This window comes from Neophocaena asiaeorientalis, unplaced genomic scaffold (assembly GCF_003031525.2).
Source record: "Neophocaena asiaeorientalis asiaeorientalis breed wild unplaced genomic scaffold, Neophocaena_asiaeorientalis_V1.1 scaffold19, whole genome shotgun sequence".
NCBI classification, from domain to species: domain Eukaryota; kingdom Metazoa; phylum Chordata; class Mammalia; order Artiodactyla; family Phocoenidae; genus Neophocaena; species Neophocaena asiaeorientalis.
The window spans coordinates 5,810,098-5,830,372 of record NW_020173388.1 but is presented as its reverse complement, the minus strand read 5'-3'; the positions used below and the strand labels follow the sequence as shown (position 1 = coordinate 5,830,372).

The following is a 20,275-nucleotide window of genomic DNA, read 5'->3' as shown; positions in this document are numbered from 1 at the left end:
ATATTGGAGATGCATTAAAGGGATTTATTACTTTGGAGAGAATTGACATCTTTACATTATTAGTTTTTCCCTCTAGGGACAAAGTATATCTTTCATTTATTCAAGCCTCTGTTATATCTGTTTGTAAAATATTGTTATTTCCTTCTTGTAGGTTTAGCATATTTCTTCTTGTTTCCAGGTAATGACTTGTGTTCATGTTGAGAATAGGATTTTATTTTTGTATTATAATTGCTAATTCATTCTTACTGGTATAAAAGAAAGCAGTTTATTTGAAAAATACTTATTTTAACTGGCCATATCACTGGATTCTTACATCGAATACTGTAGTTTTTCCAAATGATTCTTTTGTGTTTTCTTTGTAGATAATTACATAGTATATATAATGCTAGAGATTTGTAAATAACGAAAATTTTGTCTGTTTCCTGCTGACAGTTATACTCCATTTTATTTTTTCTTCTCTCAATGAATTAGCTGGGACTTGTAGAAAAATGTTAAATTATGATGGTGATAGGAGGAATCCTCATCTCATTCATGATCTTAAGAGGATTACCTCTAATACTGCACTTTTTTTATAGAGTGTTGACTGTTACTTGAGACAGCGTTTATCATGCTTTTTCTTTTACAATAATGAGAGGTTTCTTGTTTGTTTGTTTTGTTTCGTTTTCCCAGTCTGTGTATATTTACAAAGCAGAGTGCTTTTAAAAAAATGAAATTCACTACATGTTTGGTAACGTTTTGCAAATTTGAAGGTTCAACCGTCATCGGCATGCATTTTGGTCATTTGTATTGGGAAGAGCATTAGACTGGTTCTAGTTCAGGCTCTGCAATTAGTTTATGGTTTCATTGTGGGCACGGTCCTCTTACTTCTCTGAGCCTCAGTTTCTTCCCTGTAAAATGGGGAGAGATAAAATTATTTCTAATCAACTTGTTAATAGTTTAAGCCCTATTTTAATAATACCTCTTTTTTTGTTTGTTTTAGTCAAACAATTTTACAAAGTCATCCATACCCCATAATTTGACAGGGCTGAACAAGATTAAAAATTTAGGCTGAATACACAGAAAACTGAAAATTCAAGAGATCAGACTGTAAACCTGCTAAAGTTTTGAAACTAATAACCACTACTTATTGAGTATTTACTATGCCCCAGGAATAGTGTTTTACTTGTAACATAGGCTTATTCGTTGCTTATAACAACCCTACGAAGTAGGTAAAACCATTATTCCCATTCTACAGATGAGGAAACTGAGGCATAGCGTGGCGGGAACGCCATAGATTAGCTCACTCAACATCCATTCCAGTCTCCCTCTGATGTACCTTCCTTCCTGTATTACATAGCCTGGAAAGCTAAAGTCCACGTTTCCCAGATTCCCTTGCAAATAAGATTCTGGATATGATTTAGCTTCCATCAATCAGCTGCATAGGCTTAAGACTTGATTTTGAAACACAGTTAAGCAGGAAAAGAGGCAGCACGCAAGGCTATGTTTTGCAGATCATTGTAGGCATATGAGGCTTTGGTGCCTACAGTTCTGGGAGTGGCTTCCTGATCCCCAGATCACAGTCAAGATAGGGGGTCCTGGACCCAGTGGCTGGGATAGCAACTTCCTGAATCTCCCCACTGGGGCAGAGAAGTTAGTTCCCTCCACAGGCCAGTTCTACAGTACCCTCCTAGAAGCCATTCCCAGAGGCCAGTCTGTGGCCACTCCTCCAGCCCTTCCAGCAATGTTGTTTTTTTTTTAATTGGGGTATAGTTGTTTTACGATGTTGTGTTAGTTTCTACTGTACAGAGAAGTGGAGCTCTCTGTGCTATACAGCAGGTTCTTATTAGTTATCTATTTTATACGTATTAGTGTGTATATGTCAATCCCCTTCCAGAAATATTGTAGGCACCTAGTTCCCTCATTAAATCCCTTTCTGCTTAGGGCAACTAAAGTGGTCTCTATTATCTGCACTTAAACTCGAATCATTATGAGTGGTGTAATCTTTCTCTTCTCAGGTGCCCCCTTCAGCTAAACAGGAGAAGCCACATAGCATAAGGGACCGGGCATTGAATTTAGATCAGGTGACCTGGCTTCTAGTTCCACCCCTTTTATTTAATAGCTACATGGCTCTGAGCAAGTTCCTTTATACTTCTGTGTCTCAGTTTTCTTATCTTTGACATGAGAGAATACAGTGTCTCTTCTGGCTCTAACATCCTGTGATTATCATTGACCCGGAAGAACATTAAACACTCATGATGCAGATTGCGGCTCAGCAGTTCACAGTAAGCCAATTACAGACCTGAAACTAGCAAGTCCCTTCCCCCAGGCTCGGATCTTCCTTGGTTTAACCCATTTGGCAGAATGCTCCATGCTGGGCCTGGGATGCAGAGCCATCCACCGAGAGGGACTTGAACCACGGAGGCAGGGAGGGTGTAACACCAGCAGGATGTAGCTGCATTAGGAAGCTGCTGAGCTGGCAAGCTGGGGGTTACAAAGCCTGGGGCTACTAGAGATCAGGCCAAGCAAAAGGTCAGGAAACTGGAAAATCAGGACAGGACCACGGAGAATTCTAAGGGCAGAGGTCAGTCACAAGGCAGGGGCGGAAGCCAGGAAGTCTAGCCTGAGGCCAAGGAGTCCACGGTGCATAAAACTGTGGTCCAAGTGAGGAGACAAAGATTTCAGAGTCCAGGTTGAAAGGTAGGATGAGAGTCCTCATCTGCCCTCCACCTGCCTGTTCAAATTCAGCTAACTCAAAGGCTTGCACAGTGTGGAAGCTCAGAAATAGTTGTTGCATCAGATTGACTTAAACTTGGTCTTGGAACAGATGTTTCCAGCCCCAGTGATAAGCAGGAAGTGTTTTCATAAGTGAGCAAATCAGCTGCATTTGGGGAGAATGGCTCTGGCTGACTGAGGACAAAGTACTGAAGTCAATTGAATTCTGGCAAATTGTCTGGGGGGTTGGGGGAGTGTGGGAAGGGAGCTGGACAGGGTGGCCTTTGAGCCATAGAAAAGTGGACTTCCAGTGTCCCACCATACTTCAGGGAGAATGAAGACACACTAACATTAGAGTTTGCCTTAAGAGTTTGCTCTCTGTGTGTTTATAATTCTTCTCCATCCCCTCTAGCCCGTATCTACTCTCTAAATACTACCCTTTCTAAATCTGCTCTCAGATAGGTCCTTTCCAGCAAAGAAGCTGATAAATCCGTAAGATACAAATGACCCCACTAATCATTTGTTTCCCTTCCCGGAGGTTGTTGCCTTTTAGTAGGCAAACTAATAGTGATGCATTTATAACATCAGGGAAGTATTGTGGAACAGGAACCAGGGTAATGAGATCTCACCCTGAAGGATATACAGATGATCTTCATTATTCGTGGATTCTGTATTTGTGACTTCACCTACCCTCTAAAATTCACTTGTCACACCCAAATCAATAATTGGCAGGGATTCTGTGGTCATTCACAGATATGCAGAGGGCTGAAAAATGAGTCCCACCCAGATCACAGTAAAACCAGCTCTGCTTTCCTGTTTTAGCTCCCAGGCTGTAACAAGGGTCCTTTTCATAATCTATGTATTGATAGTTCCATGTTTTTTGTCCTGATGTGCTTTTCTTGGTGATTTCACTGTTTCATGGCCCCCAAACATGTTGTTGAAGCGCTGCCTAGTGTTCCTAAGCGCCGGAAGGCTGTGACACGCCTTGAGGAGAAAACACGTGTGTTAGACAAGCTTCCTTCAGTCATGAGTTATGGTGCCGTCAGCCATGAGTTCAGTGTGAATGAGTCAACAATAGATACATTAAGTAAGGTGTCTTTAAATGGAAACACATAAAACAAGGTTATGTATTGCTTGATTGATGAAAACCTTGTGACCAGAGGCCCCAAGGAAGCTAACTCTGTATTTCCGCGGGAACAACAGTTCAGAATTTGCTACTTCATTGCTCACAGTGACTTTCTGGAGCATAACTACCGCGAATAATGAGAGCGGGCTGTACTTGGTCTATCTCCAAACACTTCCTCATCCTGTCAGTATTACTAGGAGATGCTTACAGGGATCTCCTGCACGATTATTGCAAAGAATTACAATGAAAATATTTGGAAACGTTTTTCAAGATCTTAACCTTTTCACAGGCATCACCTAAAATTCTCATTGACAAGCCATGAATGTGATGGCCCACTTAGGACTGGATGTGCTGTTCCAGAAACTGAGATAAAAAGAAATTCTGCCTGAATTTTTTTACTGTCCTACAGACTTGCGGGATCCCCCGCCCCCAATAGATTCTTGATGTGAGTGTAAAAGTCTTGAAAGAGACTCCTGAGTGATAAATAATGTCACTACAAGTGTTCACATAGTTTCCACATGAAATCCTAAGGAGAAAGGTGGGTCCAGGGCACAGACAGGTGGACAGCGGTTTACAAGGGACTCCTTACTCCCGCTCAGGCAGAGGGTAGAGGGTCTGATTTTGTCACCTACAGAGGGGAATCTTTATTTGGCACTTAGTCTGTTTCTGACCCTTCCAGAATTATCCTGACTGGAATGGGATCCAGATCACACTCTGGAAAGAATAAATTCAAAGGATACCGGGAGACGGCTGCTAATATAGATGCCCGGTAGAGAGTCCTAATTCCTAGGGCACACAGCCTAAGACAGGAAGCCTGTTTGTTTTTAAGCAGTGATACCAGGTAATTCACTTTCCAAAGCTGTTTAAGCATATTGTGGGGCTTTGAGGGCCTCAAACGTTAGCTGAATTTTGCTCTCCTGGAAGGAAAGGCATTTCAAGATGACATGGAGTCTCTTTTCTCTGCATTTCTCTTTCAGTTAAGTTGTGGTGAATTTCTTCTCGTTGCATTGAAATTCATAGGGTAGAGGGTCTGATTTTGTCACCTACAGAGGGGAATCTTTATTTGGCACTTAGTCTGTTTCTGACCCTTCCAGAATTATCCTGACTGGAATGGGATCCAGATCACACTCTGGAAAGAATAAATTCAAAGGATACCGGGAGACGGCTGCTAATATAGATGCCCGGTAGAGAGTCCTAATTCCTAGGGCACACAGCCTAAGACAGGAAGCCTGTTTGTTTTTAAGCAGTGATACCAGGTAATTCACTTTCCAAAGCTGTTTAAGCATATTGTGGGGCTTTGAGGGCCTCAAACGTTAGCTGAATTTTGCTCTCCTGGAAGGAAAGGCATTTCAAGATGACATGGAGTCTCTTTTCTCTGCATTTCTCTTTCAGTTAAGTTGTGAATTTCTTCTCGTTGCATTGAAATTCGTGGGACAAAAAGAAGGCGTCCCTCCCCAACATTCACGGCTCTTAAATGCCACAGTTCTGAGCTCTGCATCCCAGACACGCACTTCTCATAGAAAAGAACTGAAAGGCCTCTTGGTGTGGCCTTCCCCGGCCCAGGGGCCCTGAAGCCCAGCCTCCCTCAGGGCCTTCGCGAGCCGCCCAGGCAGCTCGGAGCACAGCAGTGTGTGTGGCTGAGTCCAGGGAGGAATTTGTGACTGCGGACTGGGGTCAAACGCCTTCCGGTTTTCTACTTAGTGACACGCTTTCTCACACAGAGGTCGAGGGTTGAGGCCTCACAAATGATCCTTCGAGATGAGCTGCTAGAAATGTTTTCTCAACAAGAGTCCTTTTCTTTTCCCTTGAGAGTTTGAACCTCAGACCTTTCAATCCCTCGGCAGAAGCTATAAACCACAAATGTGCTGCATGTTGAAAGATGTGAGAGGGACCGGGACTTTGGTCTTCGCCTCAGCCGACGGCTTGGGCAGCCGGCCCGTGCTGGTGGGGAAAGAAGAGGGGAACCGCTTCCTCCACCGCCATGAGGACTCCATCAGCTTGGGCTTGCATCCTCAGCAGACCCGCTGCGGACCTCAGGCTGGCCCCAGGCGTGTGTGCCCCTCTCGGCATGCTTGCCACTGGCCCGCTCCCGTAACGCGTCCTCTGAGAAGCCTGTCCGAGAAGTCTCCTTTGGCCTGTTGCTGTGACACCAAAAACCCCAGCTGCTGCTCCACGGGGAAATGGGGGAGCTAGCACAGCTATAAAGCAATGGGTGGACCAGGAGGGCGGCCACACTTGTGCTTGACCCCAGAGCCAACAGGTGTAGATTCCGGAGGATTTACCACGGTGCAGATTGCCTTCATTCTTTCTTTTCTTTTTAAATTGTTTTTGCAAATATTAGCAAGTGTTAAAATGTAGTGTGTGTGTGTGTGTGTGTGTGTGTGTGTGTGTGTGTGTGTTTTGGGGTTGGGGTTTTCTTTATTTTGGAAAAGAGAAAAGCCTGGACAGAGTGCAGGAGGGCAAGTGGAGGTGATGGTGAAGCCAGGTGTCCAGCTGAGCAGGGGAGGGCAATTCCTGTCCTGGGGTAGCTTTCTCCTGATTAGCTCTGGCTGGGGAGGGGGGCGATGGGGCGTGGGGGGATGGTCACAAGTGGGTGAGAGTGGGAAGCAAAAAGCCAGTGCAGGTCCTGAGCCAGTGTCACAAACTCTGTGTTGCTGGATCCGAAGCACCGACCCAGGTCTCTCTCCCCACACCTGGGTCTCTGCGTTGACCGCTCCCCAACTTGCCTTTGCCCCCATCCCCCCACATCTCTCTGCTTTTTGCACCCCCCAGGAAGAGCTGCAGGGTCTCGTTAAGCTTCCTGACACCTGAAGTTCTCTCCTCACAGCTTCTGTCTTTAATATTTTCTCTCAAAATGCAACTGTCCTCAGGGTGGGACGGCATTTTAAAAATTGTGATTATGGAGATCACGTTATCCAAACACCAAATCAGCATATTTTACAAAGCACTTTTCCTATGTTTTGTTTTGTTTTGTTTTTGCGGTACGCGGGCCTCTCATTGTCGTGGCCTCTCCCGTTGCAGAGGCTCTGTACGCGCAGGCTCAGCGGCCATGGCTCACGGGCCCAGCCGCTCCGTGGCATGTGGGATCTTCCCGGACTGGGGCACGAACCCGCGTCCCCTGCATTGGCAGGCGGACTCTCAACCACTGCGCCACCAGGGAAGCCCCTCCTATCTTTTTTTTATTCAATAAATTTTCTTCTAGAAGTTTTTTCTATTATCAAAGCAAGTCATAAATGTCGTAAAAAATGTTTTTAAGTAAAACAAAACTATACAAGGAAATCTACCCCTCCCTGCTATCATCCCCTCCCATCTACTTTGTAGGAAGGATAGCCATGGCTTAGTGTGTGGTGCATCCTTCCAGGTGTTTCTCTGTGTGCGCATACATGTGTGTACGCATGTGTTGTCTTCAACAAAAATGCATTCCACTTTACATACTTCGTTGATACAAGTATCCCTCACTTTTCAAAAGTTCACTTTATGCCACAGATCTTTTACATTAGCACTTAGTTTCCACAACTGAAAGAAATCTGAAGAAGATTTCAGTTTTACAAAAAAAAGAGGAAAAGCGAAAAGAGCATTCAGCACTGGTTTTGCAGCAGACATTACAGAGGCAGCCACAGCCAGCAGAGAGAGTGGACCCGCCAAGCTCCTTCCTGGGAAATATACTCAGCATCTCAGCATCAGCCACCATAGCTTTGAACTGTGTCTGTGAGCATCTGTGCTTCATCTCAATTGATTCCATGCATCTGTTAGCAAGACGTGTCCTCAGGTAATTGCTTCTTCACTTTAGGCCATTTCAGCTTAGGAAAGGTTTCATAGGAGCCTCTGCTTTCAGATAGTGGGGGAAACCTGTATTTGATTTTTTTTCACTCACTGCATTGGAAACATCTTTCCAGGAAGAACTTTTTTTATCTTTTTATTTTTCTTTGGCCGCACTGTGCAGCACGTGGCATCTTAGTTCTCCAGCCAGGGATCGAACCCACTCCCCCTGCCTTGGAAGCACGGAGTCTTAAGCACCGGACCGCCACGGAAATCCAGGAAGAACATGTTTTAGTCTATTACTATCACATGAAAAATCCTCAAAAGTTAAATTTCACTTAATATAGATTTTACAGATCACCATTGTTTGTGTTATTGTTCTTGATGTTTATCAAAGAGAATAAAATTACAGGAAGTCAGGGATTTTCTAGGGCACTTTCTGCTGTGATGGAAACATTTGGTATCACTTTCCAATATGGTAGCTACCACTGAGCTCTTGAAATGGCCCTAGTGCTACTGAGGAAATGAATGTTTAACTTACTTAGAATTATTTAGATGCTAAATTAAATAGCTACATGTGGCCCGTGGCTACTGTATAGGACGGTGCATTTCTAGAAAATTTAGGATGAACCCATCATCTGCTCCTAGACGAGTTGTATAGAGGAAGAAACTTTGAAGCCAGACTTCCTGGATTTGAACCCCAATTCCTTCCACGTACCAGCAGTGTGACTTTGCACACTTCACTCAACCTCTCTGGGCCTCAGTTTGCTCATCTGTACAATGAGGGTAATCACAGAAATACCTTATTGTGTTGCTATGAGGATTCAGTGAGTTAATACTTCTAAAGCAGTTGAACAAGTGCTGGAGCATATAATAAGTGCTCAGTAAATATTAGATATATCATTCTTCCCTAAGAATACAAATGGAAGGGGAAAAAATACTTGAGGAGGGGAGGAGACTGGAGAGAGGAACTTTTGAGTGAATAAAAGAGGCGCTTATTCCCGCAGGAAAGGTGAGTCAACAGTGCAAATAAACCACCTAGGCCTCTTAGTCTGCTGAGACCTGCCTTCAGTGAGAAGAGAGTGAGCAAAAAGTGTGGTCTGGAAAGTGGACTCCTTCAACCACTTACTGAATTCCTCTTTTCCCCAGAGGGCTCCTCCCCGTGGAGCTGCTATGAGCCCTCTGCTCAGCTTGAACGCCCTCCCCCCTCCTCCCCGACCTGGGGCCTGGAGAGACAGAGCCCCGCTCCATGCCTGCCGCCCTGTGGCCTGAGCCTCTGAGCCCAGGTGGCTGCACAGGCTTCCCGGGGCCTGCAGGCAAACAGTGGGCACAGTGTTCCCAGCCCCAGGGAAGTCCCGAAGCAAGTCTTTTTCTCTCAGACCGTTTAAGAGTTTATGGAGGCACTTCCCTGGTGGTGCAGAGGTTAGGAACCCACCTGCCAATGCAGGGGACATGGGTTCGAGCCCTGGTCCGGGAAGATCCCACATGCCGCGGAGCAACAAAGCCCGTGAGCCACAACTATTGAAGCCCGCGCCCCTAGAGACCATGCTCTGCAACAAGAGAAGCCACAGCAGTGAGAAGCCCACGCACCACAACGAAGAGTAGCCTCCGCTCACGCAACTAGAGAAAGTCCGCGTGCAGCAACAAAGACCCAAAGCGGCCAAAAATAATAAATTAATAAAGAATAATAATGATTATTAAAAAAAAAGTTTATGGATCCATTTGGATTGTTAGTCCTTCCCGCCTACACACACACACACACACACACACACACACACACACACACACCCATGTCCAGAATGCCTGGAATGTGTCTCTCTAGTTATTGCCACCTCCTGAAGCACCACTGCAGGCAGCAAGATCAATTGCCCTACGTGTCTCTCTAACCCCTGCATAGCGCAGGATTCATGGATGGATGGATGGATGAATGACAGATAACTGAGTGAGTCCCTGAAAACTTTCTAAAATATACGTTCTCTGAACATTAACCTTCTTCTACATTATGAATAGGATCTTAAAATGAGGATTCAATTATCATCAGCCTTGAGTCAGTGTGGATTATAAAGAATGCCAGAAAACACACCCTTGTTTCGGGAAAAGGTACCACCACCAGCCTGGCCAGAAGGACTCCTGAGTTCAAGTTCCAACTCTGCCTTCCAGCATAGAGCAGCCACTTCCTTTTTGGTAAAAGATGGGAGAGATACAGATGACCTCCAAGATGCCTCAAAACTCACAAATCCTACGCCGCCTGGGCTCTCCAGGTAAGACGGCAGGCATAGACCCATCTGGCCACGATTTTCCCAGCCAGGAGGCCACTGGGCAGCCTTCCTCAAGTGTGGCAGGATAATGCTGCTCTTGCCGTCGCCTCTAAAACGACCGGTTATCCCAGGGGCAGAACAGAAAGGTCCATGGCAGTTGTCTTTAGAGAAGCCAAGCCCATCCCTCCAAACACGAGTTACAGCTCCGATCACCTCAGTGGCTTTTGAGGGGGGATTTCCATTCATAAACCCCATTCAGAGGCTCTTTGGAAGCCTTCTGTCCTGGTGCAATGAAGCAGGCTGCCTCTTTTTCCACCAAATGTCCAAAGGGAAATGACATTCACCAAGAATTTGGACAAACTTTTTTAGAAGAAGAAACTGTGTGAAAATTGCACAGATCCTTGTTACTTAAAGCATTTGAGAAGAAAACTGCAGGAAGTGGTAGATTCAGGACATAAAGGACATCATTTGCCTGCCTTATTATCTCATTTTTCAGTGGAGCTGACAGGACAGCTGCCTGTTATTACAGGGCACACCAGGAAGTGTTTAGCTGCCAAACAGAAAAGAACGAGCGAGGGATTAGCAGCCCTGTTCATGCCACACAAATAGAATTCTTGCACCTGGTAGTCATGCAGTTAGATTTATCATCGTCGTAGGGTATGTTACTTAAATCCCATTTACAAAGAAACAAAAGCAACCCAAAAAGGCGCCTTAATGTCATTGTAATTATGATCAGTATTAGTAACCATTTTGCAGCTTTTAGTCTAGATTAAATTAATTGGTGGTGGTTTTCATTTAATTGCTCTAATCTTTCATTTTGTTTCTGTAATGTTGTAAATTCACTCTTCCGTGTTGCAAATCAAATGCATGCTTAAAAATGAAAGATCGATAACAGTTTAATCCTCCAGAAGGCTGCTATCATTAATGATGTTGTGTAACAATAGCGATCTCTTTGCAAGGTGGTAGATCACCTACAGAAGTGACATTTCAGAGAGAGTCAGTAATCCGCTTCTCCGCTTCATTTTCTAATGCCAGGTGGTGGGGCTGGGGTATGGGGAGCCAGCTCCTTGAGCGGATAGCACAGCAGAGATCCTGAGTGCAGGGCCAGAGAGGCTGCTGGTGGACAACAGAGGCCCTAAATGGTCTGCTTGTTCCCACGAGAGTGAATTCACTTCCCTCATGACAAGCCCCAGCGAGGAATCCAGCAGGAGGAAAAAAATTAGTCTTGGCTCCTGTGAAAACTACCCTTTAGTATGCATGAATCTTTGAATTAATAAAAAAGCTAACCCCTCATGGAGGCTTGTTGCTTAGGATTAGGGTAGAAACTTGAGATGGTTAGATTTTCATTCCTCTTCTGGCAACTCCTAGGGCCTCTCTGTGCCTACCAACCCTTGATATCAAGAGGAATGAGGCCAAGTCGGGCCCTGTAGGAACTCCTCATAATCTGAGAGCATCCACCCTGCCTGGAGAGCTCGGGAATGTTTAGGTTTTCAAGGGGGTATTAGTTCTCCAGGGGGGCAGGAGTCAGGGGCATTCTGGATGGAGGGGACCATACAAAGGGCACACAAAAGCCCTGAGCGGAAGCTGCTGGATGTAGAGCAGGACTAGTATTCAGGGTGGCTGTGGAGGAGCGAAGGGGGAGAAGGCTGGAGCCAGAGGACAGAGGGGCATGGTCTCTGTCCCCCACATGATGGAGAAGAGTAATATGGCATAGGTGGTATTTGTGAAATTTACTCCTGCAGCATGAATTTTAAGGAAAAGAGGTTGAAGAGGAGAAGACTTAGGAGACTCTTAGGATATTCCAAGTAGGAGATGCGGAGGCTGCATAGCAGAGAGCATGGAGAAGAAATAGGTCCCAGAGAGCTTAAGGGTAAAGCTTTGCCAAGACTCCAATTACCAAGTGGACATAAGGAAGAGGGGCTAGATTGTCTCCTTGGGCATGTAGGTGAAGAGTGGTACCATTAATAAAGATGGGGAATTCAGTAGAAGAATGGATTAGGGAATGAGGGAAGAGTTGATTTGTGCCATTCAGGGTATTGTGGGATGTCCATATGGAGGTATCTGCTCTGGAGATGTCTTCAGTACAGAGTATGAGCATTCAGGCACCGTGACCTCGTGTTGAAAGGGAGCTCAGGAAATAGACTTGGTACTCACCCTTAGAGATAATCTGTACTTATCTGAATAGAGAGAGACGTTGAATCCACTGGATTCAATACAGTCACTCAGGGACTATTTGTAGAGAGACTAAATGCAGGCTGAAAACCAGAGTAAAAGAACACCACTTGTCATGGACTGAATGTTTGTGTCTCCTTAAAATTCATATGCTGAAGCTTCATTCCCATTGTGATGATTTTTAGAGTTCAAAATTTGGGGAGGTGATTAGGTCATGAGGATGGAGCCCTCATGAATGAGATTAGTGCCCTTATAAGAAGAGACCTCAGACAGCTCTCTTGCCCCTTCTGCCATGTGAGGACACAGTGAGAAGACAGCTGTCTGTGAACCAGGAAGTGGGCTCTCACCAGACATCAAATCTGCCAATGTCTTTATCTTTTATTTCCCAACCTCCAGAACTGTGAGAAATAAGTGCTTGTCCTTTAAGTTACCCAGTCTATGGTATTCTTGTTACAGAAGCCTGAATGGACTCTTTAAATATGGACATAGAAAGAAGAGTCAGCAAGGGAGAGCAGTAGTCAGAAGCCAGGGGAGGATAGAGTTTTCATGAAGAAGGATGCTAGCAACAATGTCATCTACCAGACAGGCCATGTGTTCGTGGGAGTTGACAATGAAGAGGTCATGATCATCCTAGCAAGCAGTGTTCTCTTTTGAGGGGGTGGAGGTGGGGTGCTGGTGGGGAAGAGTCAGGACAATAAGTAGAAGTGCTGAATTGTACTAGGATGAAGAGAGGATAGAGGTTGAGAGTGTTGAGACTATAAATAGAGACTTTTTTGTTTTTTAAGACTGGGATAAGAAAGAAAGAAACAACCCACAACGAGATACTTATTAATGGAGGATTTTCTTTCTTTTTTAACAGAGAAAACCTGAACCTACGTATGAGCTATAGGAAGGGAACCAGTTGAGAGAGGTTAGTGAGAGGGAAGAGAGTGTGATGAGTCAGAAGCACAGGTGAAACTGTTGGCCTTTTATTCCTGGTACAAACTACTTTTCTCTGTGGTAAGAAGAGAGTAGCTGAAGAACTTGGTTAATTGTTTCAAGCTGTATTTGCTTATGCTCTTCTCTCTCCTGGAAGGGCTCCCCTTTGTCCCTCTGCCCCATCGCCTCTAAACCAGAATCTGCATCTTTCAAGGCTCCCTTCCCAGGTTCCCTCCACACACATACCAATTCCCTCCACTGTGGTTTGAACCTTGACTTTTCATCTGTTCTCTTCTCATGGGCTAACGTGCTCTACCTTGTATTGTCAAATCAGGATGTACTCTCACTATCAGAGGTTTGGCTCTTTGAGCAGAGGGACTCTCTGTATATTTTTTAATATAAAATGATTTTCATTTTAGCTTAAATATAATGTATTGGAAAGATAAATCTGCCATGATCAAAGTCGGATATACAAAATTTGAACGATTTTTGCTAAACAGGGCAAGTTATGTAACTTTTTGGAGTATGCTTTCTTGATCAGTAAAGTGGGAATAATAATAATACCTACTTTTTAGGGTTGTTTCAATCATTTAATGAGATAAGGTATATACAGTGTTTAACACTATGCCTTGCATATAGTAAATGCTTAATAAATAAGATATTATTATTATTAGCAAGTAGATAATCTCTGAGACCTATTCTGGTTAAATTCTATGATTCTCTAAAAAACAAAAAATGGTTCTGAAGAATCTAGGGGCGGGACAGGAATAAAGACGCAGACATAGAGAATGGACTTGAGGACAAAGGGAGGGGGAAGGGTAAGCTGGGACGAAGTGAGACAGTGGCATGGACTTATATACACTACCAAATGTAAAATAGATAGCTAGTGGGAAGCAGCCACATAGCACAGGGAGATCAGCTCCGTGCTTTGTGACCAGCTAGAGGGGTGGGATAGGGAGGGTGGGAGGGAGACGCAAGAGGGAGGAGATATGGGGATATATGTATATGTATAGCTGATTCACTTCGTTATAAAGCAGAAACTAACACACCATTGTAAAGCAATTATTCTCCAATAAAGATGTTAAAAAAATTAAAAAATAAATTCTATCATTCTTTCTCCACTAGTACAGGCAGACCTTACCTATAAAATATGCACATGTTTGATAATACACTATAGCCATGAAGTTAGGGTAAAACCTACACTTAAAATTTAAAGTAGGGGGACTTCCCTGGTGGTGCAGTGGTTAAGACTCCACACTTCTGATGCAGAGGGCATGGGTTCGATCCCTGGTCGGGGAACTAAGATCCCATAAGCCACGTGGCATGGCCAAAGAAATAAAAAATTAAAGTAGGGGGACTTCCCTGGCAGTTCAGTGGTTAAGACTCCACACTTCTGATGCAGAGGGCATGGGTTCGATCCCTGGTCGGGGAACTAAGATCCCATAAGCCACGTGGCATGGCCAAAGAAATAAAAAATTAAAGTAGGAAAAAATGTCAGAACCTGAAAAACTGAGAAAGCAACCTTTCCATATACCTTTCTGTAAACATTTCTACTGTAATTATCAGTATTATAGTTCATTCACTTGTTCGCTACACAGATACTTTTTTGAGCACTTAGGATGTATGAAATGTTCTGGAAGAAGCCACAGGGAAATACAGGATGAATAAAACGCAAGCTTTGCTCTGAGGTACTCTGGGGTGGGGGAAATAAATAAGTATATACAAATTACAGTAGTATGTGATATAAGAAGGTACCCAAGGAGAAACTAGGAAAAGCTTCAGGAAGAAGGGGGCAGAGGGGGCAACAACAGTGACAATGAATTCTGCACGAAGTACATCGATTTAGAAGCAAAAGCCTTCCAAGGTTGCCTTTCACCATACTGCATTAAGAAAACACATGCTGTTTTCATGGGCTTCCTTCTCTCCTGAGCTACAATTCTTCCAAAAGGTGGGGAAAAGGACAGACCTCTCAACATTGAGCACCCAGTGGGGCTTCAGCCAGTTTCAAGTGACTTTTGTTATGAAGCCAGCTGGATTTATCAAGCCCTCGGGGGCAAAGCGATTGCTGTAGGAAGGGTTGAGGGTGAATCTTTTTTCCTCTTTTTTTTAAATCCTCAGAAGAGCCAACAGAATCAAAGTCTGAAAGAGAGGTGTTTTTGGCAGTCCGTGGAGGCCCAAGGCTTCCTTGAATTTGGATATCTAGCTGGCTCCCTGACATCAGCAGCAGCAGCGAGGCACCCTCATACCCAAGGAAAATACTCCTCAGAATGCCAAGCATCACTTTGAAAACAGAATTTTCCAAATCATTTGCAACTTGTTATACAGGCTTGAGCTCTTGGCTTTTTGAGAAGGAAAAGTGAGCAAACTGTGATTCTAATCGGTGGCGTGGGTCAGTAGACATCATGGAAGAACTTCAGCTTTTGCTTCACTGGCTGGCTTTCGTCTTCTGTTGTCATGGATTCCTGGGTGAGAGGAGGAGGGGACTTGAGACAAATGCTTGGTGGTGGCAGTGACTGCAGGGGGACCACCGTAGGGGCTACGTGTGCAGTCTGTTGGCCAGTTATCTACAGATGGTATATGAAAGTATTTCTCCTGTGAGCTTGAAGGTTATGGCTTTGAAAGTCTTAGCGCAAAAGCAGTGTCCCACACTTACCAAAAAAACATGCCTTTGGCTTTAAAACGGCTTAACTTATCAGATACTGGTGACAATTTAAATTATTTACGTTAACATGAGTTTTTGGTGTCCTTAGTGGAAGCTTTAGAGCATAATGAAGGCTATTTGCAGAGTCCTTGGGGTTTTTAATGAATATGAAATTTATGAAAGGAAGAAATTTTAAGTAATTCTAAAACTGTTTTCCTTAAACCTAAAGTTCAATGTAGAAACCTTATTATTCTATTTATAACTCAAGTAAATTTTAACCATTAGTTTCAAGAGGATTAAAGCTCTGTCAACTAAAGCTGCAGGAATTAAATTCTCCTAAACAGTCTCATTTAAATACTCAATTAATTAAATTCCATTAGAAATTTCAAGCTGCATTATATATTTAATATAGCGGATCTTTTTTAGCACTTCAAATGCTTCTAAGCAAAATGTTCTCAAATACTTACATGACTTTGGCAAAATGTAACTGGAGTAATCTCCAGTTCTTTTAAACCAAAATGGTTTAGAACCTTAGTCAATAGGTTTTTAAAGTTCTCTTTATACATTTTAGCTAATAAGTACAAATTACACTCTTTAAATTGGGAATGCAATTCTCTAACAGGTTAAATCCTCCCTTACAAATATTTGAAATACCAAACAACACACATCATCCTCAAGATTATAAAAATCTCTTCCTGAACTTACGCAAAAATGCTAACCCTGTGGATTCGACTTACTTCACTACCTATTTAACTCTAAATCTTAACAGGATTAAAAGTCCCATTAAGAAAACAATTATACCATCCCCAAACAAGTAGAGATCACCACTCTAGTGGAGTGAGTGTTCACATTGGCTGCAGGTTTGGGGCCAAGGCATGAGATTTTATTCTGTGACAATGACAAGCAACACGGTGAACTGTTTTGAGGATGGTGGTCTCTCTCAGCTTCAAGATACATCATCACCTGGTTTATCTATAATTCAGATCCCGCCCATTTGCTCACCACTTTATTGGCTAGAATAGTTTATTTGTTCCTGATTCTATTCTATTCTTTTTTCTTTTTCTTTTTTTTGGGGTGGTGGTGGTGGTGGTGGTGGTGCTGTGCGGCTTATTGGACCTTAGTTCCCTGACCAAGGATTGAACCCAGGCCCTTGGCAGTGAAAGCACCATGTCCTAACCACTGGACCACCAGGGAATTCCCTCCTGATTCTCCTCTGAATGTTTTTCTGTTCTTCCATTTTGACCAGGCCATGACCCTTATAAATACATAAGCGACGTCCGTTAAAATTCTGCACGTTTCCTTTGCCTTGTCTGGCTGTGCCTATCACTTGATCAAAGTGATGGCTCCAAACCAAACTGTTCCTCTTCGAATGACCCACCTTATCTCAAAAGATGAGGGAAGTCTGACATAGGCTTTCTTCATTTTCCCTTTAGGTCCAACTCAGATAGAAGTAGTTTTCTTTGTTCCCAAAGAGCTCCACCCAAGTTCAGACACAGCAGACCAAGTGAAGTGACAAGTGGCTCTCTTTAATAGCACTGCCTCTCAAAATCTGACGTGTATATGAATCACCTGGGATTTCATTCAAGTGCAGACTCTGATGCAATAGGTATGGGCTGAGGCCCAAGATTCTTCACTTCTAGCAACCTCTGGTGATGCTGGTACTGCTGGTCTTCAGAGCACGGTGAATAGAACTTCAATAGTTCATGGTATTTGAGCTGTAGGGTCAATCTGGCCCCCATTTCTATAAATCATGCACAGCAAACATCTAGTTTTCCCTCACTAAAGTCCTTCTGTCATGGGTCCTCAGCTCTTTCACACACACACACACACACACACACAGTCTTCTCTCTGCCCCTTTTCAAACCTGCCTGTGAGAATATAATGCTTTAGCCACTTTAAAAGTACTTGCGGGCTTCCCTGGTGGCACAGTGGTTGAGAGTCCACCTGACGATGCAGGGGACACGGGTTCGTGCCCCGGTCCGGGAAGATCCCACATGCCGCCGAGAGGATGGGCCCGTGAGCCATGGCCACTGAGCCTGTGCGTCCGGAGCCTGTACTCCGCAACGGGAGAGGCCACAACAGTGAGAGGCCCGCGTACCGCAAAAAAAAAAAAAAAAAGTACTTGCTATGCAGAGCTGGAAAGATGGCTGTAGAGAGAGAAGACACCTTTTACCGATGTATTAACAATAATAGTTTCCATTTATTGTGTGCTAACAACATGCCAGTCACTAGAACTATTTGTCTCATATAATATAATCCTATGAAAAACGTATTATTATTTACATTTTAAAGGAAGAGGAAATTGAGGCTCAGAAGTTTAAGTAACTTGCCTCAAGTCAAAGAGCTAGTACATGACAGAGCGTGGCAGCTGGTCAGTCTCTGAAGGTCATGCCCCCGGGCTGGCCTTCTGACCAACGTTGACTAACGGAATGACTAAGAGAAGTGACTTCCAAGCTTTGACCTCAGGAAGGCTCGCAGCTTTTGCTCTAGCCTTTTTGGAACACTGCTACTATGTGAACAAAATCAGGCTTGCCTCCTTGGGGATGAGAGACTTCATGGAGAGAAAGGCCCAGTTATCCCAGTCAAACCAGACACATGAAGCCAGTGAGACTATCTGGGACCAGCCACCTCCCAGCCGATCTGCCAGCTGACTACGGACATGGAAGTAAGGCCAGCCAACACCACGTGGGCCACAGATGACCCATCCCAGCTGAGCCCTGCCTAAATTGCCAGCACATAGACTTGTGAGTGAATAAGTAGGTGCTGTTTTAAGCCACTAAAACATGGGGTGGTCGGGACTTCCCCGGTCGTCCAGTGGTTAAGACTCTGCCTTCTGGGGCAGACGTGGGTTCAATCCCTGGTCAGGGAACCAAGATCCCGCATGACATGGTGTGGCCAGAAATTTTTAAATAAATAAATAAAACATGGGGTGGTTTGTCATGCAACAATAGAACACTGAGGCAAGATTTGAATTCCAAGGATGTCTGATTCTAAACCTCTTCTGAGCCCAAAGCCATGACCCTCCAAACCCTAACTTGATGCTCCATGACTGGTTTGGGACCTGCTTGTTCCTCTCTGAGTTTCAGCTCTAAGTCTAGTCACTCCTGATTTTCCTGTGCCCCCTCCACCCCCCACCCTTGAGTTGACTGCCTTACCTTCTTTCCCTAGGGTTCCAGTCCCCCTTCCAGACTGCCCTTTCTGCTCTCCTTTGAGCTATCTTCTTGGTAATCTTTATGTGAGGTCCAAGTGCTTGTCCTCCTTTGACTCCCTAGGCCAGTGTTTAAATTTTAGTGAGCTTAAAAATCTTCGGAAGGTTTTGTTAAAAATGCAGATTCTGGTCCAGGCAATCTAGGATAGGACCTGAGATGCTGCATTCCACATAAGTCCCCAGAGGATGCTGATGCTGCTTGCCCAAGGATCACACTTTGAGTAACAAGGCTCTAGGCTACTCTGTGAAGCAACTATCTCCTGCTCCCCCATTCACATAAATAATTATGATCATAGCTGATGCGGGTCATGGCTAGACTCTTCAGCCCAATAAGGAGCCTCAGCTGTGCACTTACCAGTGACCTTCTCTCCTGAACACAGAGAAATGTGAAGTCATGTGTCACTACGAACTCATCATGCTTAACCCAGGGAACAATGTAAAAGACAAGAAAGAATAAAATATAAAAATTCCATTTTCAAGGCATTCACTCAATGTAAGTATTTACCAAGCACCTATGCCAAACACTGTATGATAATATCTAGATAGGAAGACCTATCCTCTTTTGGGGACCTGGACTAGCTAAACAAATACCATTTTATAATGAAACTTTCTTTCTTTAATCACCAGTCTCTTTAATTTGTTGAAGCCTGTGGGCTTTAACTATAATGCTGGCTGATGCAATGTGGCTGTAATACAGCAACTGGAGTGTAGGAGCCAATGTTGTGTTTGAAATATAATAGTTAGCGTTTAGTTGTCTGTATGTAGTGGAATGATGTGTCTTTAAATGTGTGTACCTGGGCAGACCAACCCCTTTCTTAATAAGATCAGAGATACACACAGGTGACCCTGTAAATAAGGCCAGATAGTTGTCTTATTTGAGCCCCTTCAGTCTTTCTTTAGAGAGACCAGTCTCCCAAAAGAGCATGCCCTGGGGCTCCCTACATAGATGCTGCCACACACTGTTTGGCATAGGTATTTAGAAAATATTTGTTGTATTATTGAGTGAATGCCTTAAAAAATGAAATCTTTATCTTATATCCCTTTTCCTCTTTTACCTGCTGAGGCCTCCTAAGACGAGTGCTATCTCTCCCCTGACTACATAAAGGACCTAGTTTCCCTAGGGACCAGTCAGATGCAAGGACAACCCCATCTTCCTCTGGCATGGAGTGCTGAACTGTAATTCTTCTCTCTCCAGCCAGGGACCCACCTCCTTTCTTTTCCTCTAGGCTTCTTTCTGAGGAAGCTGAATGGGATTAAACCTTGCTTTGGGTTACCCATCCTTGGGTTTGCAGTGCAAAGGCCTACTTCTGGAACTCTAAACCTTTAGTTAGCTTAAGATAGGTAGGCCCTGAAGAAGCAAAGTGTGAGACGGACACAGTCCCTCCCTTCTCGATAGCCTAGTGAGAGATCAAGACAAGTACATGGACACTAAAGAGATACACACTACAACGGGGAACATACGGTGTTACCATAGAAGCGCTTAGGAAGGACACCCACCCCAG

General features: G+C 44.1%; 1 protein-coding gene across 1 annotated transcript in view; it reads right to left on the bottom strand.

The window, feature by feature from the left end:
* Positions 1-459: 459 nt before the first annotated feature.
* The window catches only part of CHIC2 (cysteine rich hydrophobic domain 2), a 91,228-nt gene continuing 71,412 nt past the window's right edge, over positions 460-20,275 (bottom strand). Inside the window, exon 6 of the mRNA XM_024746656.1 lies at positions 460-887. Coding sequence (XP_024602424.1) covers positions 876-887 — 12 coding nt within the window. The 3' untranslated portion in view covers positions 460-875. The remainder of the gene's footprint in view (positions 888-20,275) is intronic.